The following is a 10738-nucleotide window of genomic DNA, read 5'->3' as shown; positions in this document are numbered from 1 at the left end:
AACCACTGATATTTGATTTATCAATCGACTAATCGAATTAAGTTCTACATAGGTGAGAGTGACCCCTCAATTCAATTTGATTAAAATATCTAGTGTCTCATCCCACTGGATCAATTGGTTATTGATTCCACATGTTATTCTTTAATAAATTAAAATAATACATGACTTTCAAGAAGATTGAAATTGGGACCTTCAGGTTAAAAGTGCAACACTTAACCATTGTGCTAAAAAAGAATTTTTTTTGACAAAAATTAATATTTAGGTCAAACTATTTTTGGGATTTATTTTATGAAAATATATTTATTAATTATCATTATAATAATTTAATTTAATTTTCTATAATTTCTCATATAAAATATGTGTGGAAAAAAATATAAAAAATAATTATGTTGGTTTTAAAATATAAACATATAAATATTAAGATTTAAACCTAAAATAATATAAGTATCCTTAAATTATATTTAATAAATAAAATAATAATATTTGACAATGTATATCCCCTTGTGATGGAAGTCGTAAATTAAAAAAAAAACCAAAGTACTAATAATAAATTACAACAACAACAAAACTATATTCCCATATGTAATGGGGTAAGGGGAGGTAGGGTAGTAGGCTGCCCCCAATGCCAGGTTGAGAGAAGCTTCCAAGGAAGACCTCCGGCAGTCAGAAAATTAAAAATGGAGATAAAATGCAATGCATGTATAAATAAATAAATACATAGTTGAACCGTCTTCATGTGTATTTTTCATATGCGCGTATGTAATGGGAAGAATAATCCATGCGTAAAAAAAATCTCTACATATAGACAGAAACGTAAGACCCGACTAAATTTAAAAAGAGGAAACATGAAGAGAATGATACATAGAAGTCAACGATAGCAAGCTACGAGAAGGAATAAAGTCAAATGGGTTAAAACCTAAACTAAGGTAACACTACTCTGCTACCCTAGTTCTAAGCTTTCATAAATTCAAATGACAGAAACATATAAAAAGTAGAAGTCATGGAAATTACTACAAAGGCATTAAAAGAAAACAGATGAGACACCCTATGGATGTGACTCGCACTACTCGACTACCCTGGTCTTAAGTCTTCATACTTTCCTATAAGAGGTCATATCCTCGGTAAGGGCTAAATCCTTCAAATCAAATCTCAAGCAGTCTTCCCACTTCCGCCTTGGTCGTCATTTCCTTCTAGCACCATCGACTGTTATAGACTCTACCCTCCTGACCGCATCCGATGATTATCGCCGAAAGACATGCCCAAACCACCGTAGTCTTCCCTCCCTCAATTTTTCGGATACAGACACCACCCTAAGGACATACTAATAGCAGAGTTTGGTATCATGTCCCACAGAGTCCTACCACATGCCCATCAAAACATTCTCATTTCTGCGGCCTCCATTCTCCTTACGTGATCCTTCTTGATTGCCCAACATTCTAATCCATACAGCAGCGCTGGTCTTATTGCCATTCTATAAAATTTTCCCTTAAGTTTTAGAGGCACCTTCTTGTCACACAAAACTCCAGTAGCAGCCCTCCACTTTAGCCATCCCACCTTTATACGGTGTGTAACATCATCATCTACACCCCCATCTTTATATATCATAGATCCTAGGTACTTGAAACAATCCTTTGATGGGAGAACGTGTCCTTCTATGCGTACTTCTACATTTTCATCGTTTTGGTTCCCACTGAAGTTTGAACATAAATACTCTGTCTTTTCAATATTGATCCTTAGACATTTTTGTTGCAAAGCAGTCTTCCAGGTAGCCAGTCTACTATTAAGCTCAGATTTGTTTCAGTAACTAGGACAATGTCGTCAGCGAAAAGCATACACCATGGAACACCGTCTGGTGTCGCACAATAGATGTCGTCCATAATCAAGGCGAAGATGTAAGGGCTAAGAGCCGACCCCTGGCGGAGTCTGATTTCTACCAGGAATGCCTCGGTGTCGCCAACTGTAGTCCTGACGTATGTAGTAGATCTACAGTATATATCACGAATCGCCCAGATATAAGCAAATGGGATCCGTCTCGTTTCCAAGGTCTTCCAGATCGTATCGCGAGGAACGCTATCATACGCCTTCTCAAGGTCAATGAACGCCATATGAAGATCTCTATTTTTTCCCTATATTTCTCTATAAGCCGTCGAAGTAGATGAATCGCCTCCGTAGTAGACCTGCCTGACATAAAGCCAAATTGGTTTTCCGAAACCTAGTAAACTGTCTTAACTAGCCTCTATCACCCTTTCCCATAGCTTTATGGAATGGCTGAGTAGTTTAATACCTCTGTAGTTGCCACAACGTTGGGGATCTCCTTTATTCTTATAGATTGGTATCACCATAGACTCTCTCCACTCCTCAGGCATCTTGGTAGTCTCTAAAATAATATAAAAGATGTTGGTCAACCACTTAACTCTCTCTTCTCCTAGGAACAACCACATAGTGATAGAAATTTGATCTGGACCGACAGCTTTGTCCCTCCCCATCTTTCTAAGAGCCATTTTGCCTTCCTCAAACCCAATCCTACTTGTAGGGCAGTCATTGGCCGTAGTATGATGGTCGGTTGACCCATCAACGATACTATCTCTACAGGGAGAGACACAATCATTAAATAAGTCAAAGAAGTAACTACCCCAAACCCTCTTAATATCATGATTTTTCACTAAAAGAACATCATTGTTGTTCTTAATAAACCTAATGCTACCTAGATCCTTTTTCCTATTCTCCTTGGATTTTGCAAGCCTGAAGATGCCGTTTTGTCCATCTTTGGTGTCTAATCTCTTGTACATTTCCTCGTATGCCTTATCCTTTGCTTTAGCCACCGTTTTATTGGCTTCCCGCTTTGCCTCCTTGTATCTTTGTTTAGCTCTCGATCTTTCTTCGTCGTCATTGCATTGTAGAAACTCCTTGAAGCAAGTTTGCTTATATAAAAATTCACATAGAAATATGATATAATTTAATTATTCAATTCAATAGTGACAAAAATAATTGTCGTCACAAATCACCAGCAAAAATTAGTGACAAAATATTTTCTTCACAATTATAAATAATAATAGTGACTACTTAATATATTGTCACTATTACAATTTTTCTCACAAAAAATAAGTTGACGCCAATTCGAGCATATTATTAATGACTAATTAATAATGACAACTAGGTTTTGGTCACAATAAAACACTATTATTGATCAATTACTTGTGATGTACTTTAAAATTTTAACAATTATTACCTAAAAGTGACCAAACAAAAATAAGTCACAATTACTCATTTTAAAAGTGACAAAAATAATCTTCAACCCATATAACATACTTTCTAATGAAATTCTTTAATGTCACAATTAAATGCTCACTAAAGATCTTATTTCTTGCAGTGATCCTCCTCTGAATTAAAATATAAATTATGTTGTTTTTCATCTACCTTGTTAAACGGGTACTTAGGACAATATTTCATATGATTATGCATAACATTAGTTTCACTTTTAGTTGGACATTTAAGGGGTTTTTCACAATAATTGCAGCTACATTTGAGTGTTTAAATCAACCCGAAAATTGAACCGTAAAAGATAAACCAGAATCGAATCGAACCATTTTGCCCTATTCGTGTCAATTTTTTGGTTTTTTCAGTTTCATTGCTTAACCCTAATGATATTTATATTAACAGTGATGCAAAATATGTTGTTATCACGAGACATATATCAAAATGATTCATGCTTGTTGTTACTCAAACATCCATGCATATGTGTATCGTATGCTTATATTATGAATCATATGAATTATCATATCATAATTGTATACCACTGAGCTTCTCAAGTTTAATGTTCAGATATTTTCATTCGTACGTGACTTGGTCGGATAGCATCCGAATTATGAGGGCTTCAACAGAGAGGGATTCTTAGACCGAACTATTTTCAGAGTACAATAGTTAAGTTCTTGTTTGGGTTATATATTCATAGGACTTTATGTGTTATATTAATGATATGTAACTCTATTACTTTGATTTAAACTATGAAACTGTATACTTTTGAGAAGATTATGTTTTACAAGTTTTTGATAATGAGATTTTAAAATAAATGATTAATCATTTTAATAATTTCATGCGATATTCGAATCTTTAATAATTAAAAGTATTACACATATGATTCAATCTTTAGATGCAAATAAACAGTCCACCCACCCTATTCACTATTTTATAAAATTTAATGAAGTTCCATTGAGAATTGATTCCCTTCCCCTCCACCCACCCCCATTATGAAACCCCTTAGGTAGCAAGCAATTGAAGGCCTTTTTTCCCATTCTTACAATGAATGTTGTTGACACTGCACTTCCTCTCTCTCACAAATATCATGCCCCACTCACTGTATTAATACAAAAAAGATGAACAACACACGAGTGTTTTGATTGCACTTCTCTTCTTTGGTTGTCTACGTGGAAACAACAGCTAAATCTCAAGAGAAAAAAAGGATGGGTAAGAACATAAAAAAATCGAATTTATATCCAACGTAAGATATGATGCTGATAAAGACATCGTGATATAAAATATTAAGAAATAATAATAATAATAATAATAATAATAAAAATTAGCAGACTCTTTTTCCCATATGTAAAGGATAAGGGGAGGTAAGATAGTAGGTTGTCCCAACACCAGGTTGAGAGCAGTTTCCGTAGGAGACCTCCGAATTATGAAATGCCTTCCGTGGGACTCAATCCCACCCCGACCCCAAGATTAAAAACCTTGTGCTCTACCGACTGAGTTGGATGGTCATTTTAATAATAATAATAATAATAATATATGTCTATATTAGAGTATAAATTAAGTTGTAAAATATAGAATGTAAGAAGTCATTAAGGTAGGCTATTGGTCCATTTCACAATGAGCTGGAGGGCATCAATCACAAAGATTATTTTAAACAGATTTATTATATCAAGTGCAAGCTGAAAGTGAGGGACACGTGTGCATGGATATCACAGCAAATGCACGTGTAAAACTGATGACCAAAATCCAGGACCAAATACAAATTTGCTTAGGGAAATTTTGTTTTGGTAAAGATTAGGCTAGCAAATGGTCCCGACATTAACCCTCTTACTGAATCTACTCCTCACTTTGAAGTTTTGTCTTGGTTTATAATGTTACTAACAAAACTGGTGGTAGAAGAAAACAAGAAAAATGTGCTCAAATAAATCTTTGAAAATGTTCAAGATTTAATGGTCATCAATTCTCAGGGAAAGAAAGAAGAATAAAATAAAGGAATTTGCAAGAATTCTCTCTCTTTTTAATCAAAGAAAAATACTTTTTTCTTACAGGATTCCATAAAAAATAGATATAATTAGAGCTTAATTATTAGGTCAAAACAAGGATAAAGAAACACAAACCCATTTGCACCCCATTTATGTTCTTGTTTCTTCCTTCACCTTTTATGTGTGTTTTGATATATATACACACGGTAGTAAATAAGAATCAGAGTAAGATATTATATTAGGTAATAAATTTATAAAATTTATAAATTTATAAAATTTTAAAGTATATGATAATTATTTAAAAATTTTCGAGTAATTATCCTCAAATACCCTCAATCCACCCCTGATAGTAAATCATTACTAGTAAATTAGTAATAAGTTCATGGATTGTAAGAAATAGAAAAATCTCTAAAGAATACTAAAAAAAGGCCTTATGAAACATGGAGCAGAGGGAGAGATTTGTTTAAAGAGATTAAAACTAGATTTTTAACTAAATTTGGTTCAAGAGATGTCGATCCAATTTCCAGAAAGAACCGCACATATTTATATACCTCATAAGCAAATTTATAAGCTAGTAATGGTAATAGCAGAACAAACATTAATTAGCCGCAGTTCCACCAACGCCGCCGCTACCCCCACCACAATCCACCGTTTGAGTGGCAGCCACCGACACATTGACACCCACGACCGTAGTTGTGGCCGAAGTCCTTTTCCGCTTCTTCTTGTCGTAAGGGATGCCTCTAGCTTTAGCCTGCCCTTCTCTGACCTCCCTCAAATAAATCCTCACAGCCCTTGCCCCAAAAGGGTTTGATTCCGGAAGTCCACCGTTCTCCTCATAAGCAGCTCTCAGTCGTCCGATCAGCGCGTCGAGGCTACCCCATGCTTGCTTGAGTGGGCAAGAGCAAGGGGCAGGCGGGTTTGGGTGTCCGAAATAAGGACAACCCGTTTTGTGAACCTTAGTTTTGCCGAACTGGTCGAGGTATTTCAAGAACTCGATTACATGTGCACCACTGCAACGAACCAGTGTCAAAGGGGGCTTATGGTTGTTCAAGTACTGCAAGAAAGTGTTCCAGTCACGACGCTTTTGTGATTCGTACCGACTCCGTGGCGCTGGGGAAGAAGAAGTCGGCTCACTGCCTCCTTGTTGTGAAGCCGTGGGTGGCGTTGCTGTAGCTGAAAGTGGATCTTCGTTGATGATATTCCGGTCGGGTGCAGTACTCCGTTCTGACGCAGAATCCATCAAGTTTAAAACAAAAACTGCTAGGGTTTTCTACTACTCATGATCTTACTTTTAGTGATGACTGCGGTCACTAATTCTCTCACCTATTTTGTTGAACTTGGCATTAGCTTTCCTTTTTGTCTGAATCGCAAGTGAAGCTTTTCCAGGTAAATACTAAGCCATAACCATCAACAAAGTCTTTGTTAGTAGTTTATCTGTCTGATCAATTATCTAGGGTTCAAAGGAATAACTGGTAGTATATTTCCACAGGAAAGCCCTTCTGCTTTATAATTCGTGAGAGGGCGAAAGATCAAAGAATGAAGGAGACACCTGAAGAGAGAGAGAGAAAGAGAGAAGACCTATGAGAAGACAAAAAAATAATTCATACCACCAATACTAGTTTTTTCTATTGCAAAGTTTTGAAAAATGACTATGCTTAGTCGTATTCGTAATGATAATTTGGGTAAAACTATTCGTTTCACCAATATATTACTTAATTTTTGTTTTGGTAACTAAGTTATTAGTTTTTCATAATCATACCTAATATTTTGTTTTAATCATTTACAATTAAAAAATTACCGATGAAGATGAATTGTATTTTTTATTTTTTAGTGTCAATATGATATTATTTTACAGTGACACATCAATATTACTATTAATTTTTTATCAGATCAAAACGTAATGTTAGATATGGTTTTGAAAACAATAATAATTAAATGACTAAAATAAAAATTAAATAATATATGAATGGCCAAATAAAAGTTTACCCTAATAATTTTGAATGGGATTGAGAGAAAATGTGCGTACGTATAAATATTAAATTTTCAAATAGATCACATGGTGGCCCCCAATGGAATTTTTTCTAATTACCATCCACCACCCCGTCGGCCCCTCCACTCTCATATCTTTATATTCCATCATCAATCCTCAATCGCGTACAAAATAAAAGGATTATCGTTATTTATATTCAAGAGAATTAATTAAAAAAATATAAATTATATATATATATATTATTTTTATTTTTTATTTTTTAATTAAAGTATTTGTTTATTGTTTTCTCGTTATCATTTTATATGTATGGTCCATTATAATTGTTAAAAAGGCACACTTAATCACTCAAAATATGACATGCATTACGTTTATAATTTTTTTAAAATTTTACTTTTAAAAACTTTAAATTATTATTATTATTAAAAGTATAATTTCTCTAAAATCTTAAAAAACCTTAAAATTCATAATCCCTAATTTCTAACCCTTGATCCCTTTCTCAATGTCGGACACCATTATCATCGTCGAATCTTTACTCACCCGTCGTCAGGCTCTCACTATTAATCATCCCTCTATCTCGTCCTGATCTACTAATTCCACAAACTTAATTTGGAAATCATAGTTTTAGAGGTGTGAAAAATTAGAATTTTATTAATTTTGAGGTAGTTTTGTATAAAATAAGAAAACTAAGAGTTTTTTAAGTTTTTAATTTTATTTAAAATAAAAATAAAAATTAAGGTCAACTGATTGGTTGAATGATTTTTAATAATTTCTTTTGATTAATCTGGAGTAAGTATAAAGTAATATATGTTTAAAGATAACTCTCAATCATTTGACATTGAATGCTCACACTTCTAACATTCTTGGTGCTCGAACCCAAGACCTCAATGAATAACAACAATCTCTTTACCACTAAAGTTGTTCAGTTTGTGCTCTAATAAACTCTTTAATAGTCGTTAACGATCATTTACTTAAAATAGTAATAAATAAAACGTCAAGCATCTACCTTAAAAAATCTTTAAACATCTAAAGTTAATAAAACAAATAATTTATACATTTATTTTTTTAATTAAACCCTATTTATTTCTTATTTTATGGTCGACGGTTCTATTTTCATCTTGAAAATGAAAACGACTTTAAAATTTATGATCAGGTTTAACCCCTTCAGACTACATTACATGGAAAAGTGGATATTGATAAATTTAATTTGGGTTCTTGTTAATTTCTTCTTTTTTAAAAAAAAAGTTGATGTCCCAAACAAAATTTTAAAATATGAGAGGTTAAATGAGAGTTTAATTATAATTTTAGAGAACTTAATGAGATTTAACTAAAAATATTAAAACTTAATGCTTAATATGATTTTTTTAAATTGAGGGATCAAATTATTTTTTTAAAAAGAATGAAGGGCTTGTTAAGAGTTTTCTAAATGCTTGGGGGCCAAGACCTGACCCTTCTTATATTCCATCCTTGCTAATGGACTCCAATATTTTAAATTTTATAAAAAAAATTAAATTAACATGATATGTCTATATTAAAGTTACGGTACTCAAAATTATGAATTTGATTATTTAATTTATATTTGAATTAATATAATAAAAAATACATTTTGTCTATCAAAAAAAATAATTTTAATTTTTCCCTAGATATATTTTTTTATTTTATCCTTGAAATCAATCATCTTTAAAGATGATTTGCTCAACTTTAAGATGGACCGATCATTGATTAAATAATATTTTCCTGCTGATCTAAGTAGTGTTCTTTCTAAAATGAGGAATGAGGTGAGCTTTCTAAAATGATTGATCATACTATTGGTCTTAGGTCACTTTGAAAAAAATATCATTCAAGTTTTGTTTAACATTACATTTAAAAAATGTTTTTGAGATTAATTTTTAAATTCGTAATTAATATCATATAAACAAATTTTAAATAATAAAAATTAAAAAAATTAAATAAGCACAATAATCCTTAAACAATGCCAGGGGTTCAAATTATGACGTTTATGAATAGAATAAATTGAATTGAGAGGGTCACCCTCATATTGAACTTATATAATACTCAATCAAGATTAATCAATTAATAGGTCAAATATCGATAATTATAAAAAAATTCTAAAAACGATAAAATCGTAAATTTATTTTTTATAATTTTGTATCAACTTTAATGAGGATACATTAATATAAATTATATTTTTAAATAAAAGATGTTATTTGAGATGATCAAATATTTTAAGTATTATTTAAATTTAAATTTTATAATTACAGTTTTCAAATTAATTTAAAATATTTTAGTTTCAAAAAATTATTTATTATTACTTATATTTTTTCAAAAATATTTTATACTCTAAAAAGTATTTTTGGAAAAATAACAATAGTGAGCCAATCCTTTACAGTCCATCCCATTATAATGTATAAAATTTTATGGCAATTAATTAAAATGGTAAATTTAAATAAAATTACACAAAAAATTATCATAATGGTATCCAAATCATTATAATTTTTTTAAATTCTTTGTAACTTTCATTAACATTTTATGTAATATCGCATAAAAAATTATTACAACTTTAATAATATTTATATAATTGCATTTTTTTCAAATTCTTTACCTGAGAACTACCTATATAGTATTAGTTATTTGTATGGATGGACAAAAAAATTATGTAAAAAAATGAATTCATAAAATTTTAAAATAATAAAAATAGATTATCAATAAAAATATTAAAAAAAGTCTAAAATATTAAAGAATTTAAAAATTTTAAGAGATGATTGTTGGTAACAGTTAGGGGTGTGCAAATCCGGGTACCTGAAGTGTCGGGTATACGAATCTTCAGGTAATTGATTTCTTGACTCGTGTCCCGACCCAGATGTTGCGGGTACCCGATAATCGGGTACCTGTATTTCGGGTACCCGAATACCCAATTTTTTCCTTCAAATTATTAATTAAAAAAAACACACAAATTTAAATATATATATATAATATTTTTAATAATTAAATATATAATAATATAATATTATTTTATATATTAAAAAATCCCTAACCAGGTACTTAGATAACCGGGCAACCGAAAAAATTAAATTTTGTGACCCGGGCCAGACCCGAAAAATGTCGGGTCGGGTATCCCGACCAAGTAAATTTAAAAAAAATACTTTTTTTAGATTAGTCAACGGATCGACAAGTCAGGTCAACCGAATTAGATATTTTGCACACCCTAGTAACGGTTCTTGAATTTATCTCAAATTATTTGGGTGATGTAGAAAATAGAGAGAGAAGTGTCTTTAATCTTCCAATATTTATTTTTAGATTATTTGAAAGGTATGAAAATAAGGGTGGGTCCAATATAATAATTGACATCTTTGTTAAAAAAATGTGTTTATAATTCATTGATTGGTTGGTTAGGGCCAGTTAATAAATACCGAGACATGAGCAGTGAGATTCTAAATGTCAGTAGATATAAAAATTGTTATCAGAAAAAGTTAATGTGGATTGGTGGGAATAGGAACGCTGGCCTACCCTTTTGATT

The 10738-nt window shown here is 31.6% G+C and overlaps 1 protein-coding gene across 1 annotated transcript; it reads right to left on the bottom strand.

Moving 5' to 3' along the window:
* Window positions 1-5696: 5696 nt before the first annotated feature.
* On the bottom strand, window positions 5697-6793 carry LOC120179180 (protein LIGHT-DEPENDENT SHORT HYPOCOTYLS 5-like). Its single transcript, XM_039184849.1, has one exon. The coding sequence runs from the start codon at window positions 6472-6474 to the stop codon at window positions 5833-5835; it is 642 nt and encodes a 213-aa protein (XP_039040780.1). The 5' UTR covers window positions 6475-6793; the 3' UTR covers window positions 5697-5832.
* Between the last annotated feature and the right edge of the window lie 3945 nt (window positions 6794-10738).

Source organism: Hibiscus syriacus, unplaced genomic scaffold (genome assembly GCF_006381635.1).
Source record: "Hibiscus syriacus cultivar Baekdansim isolate YM2019G1 unplaced genomic scaffold, ASM638163v2 tig00112407_pilon, whole genome shotgun sequence".
Taxonomy (NCBI): Eukaryota; Viridiplantae; Streptophyta; class Magnoliopsida; order Malvales; family Malvaceae; genus Hibiscus; species Hibiscus syriacus.
This window is presented reverse-complemented; position numbering and strand designations above follow the sequence as displayed.

Bases quoted from the DNA above. Each gene is read 5' to 3' on its own strand.
- LOC120179180 (XM_039184849.1), bottom strand. From the start codon at position 6,474: ATGGATTCTGCGTCAGAACGGAGTACTGCACCCGACCGGAATATCATC.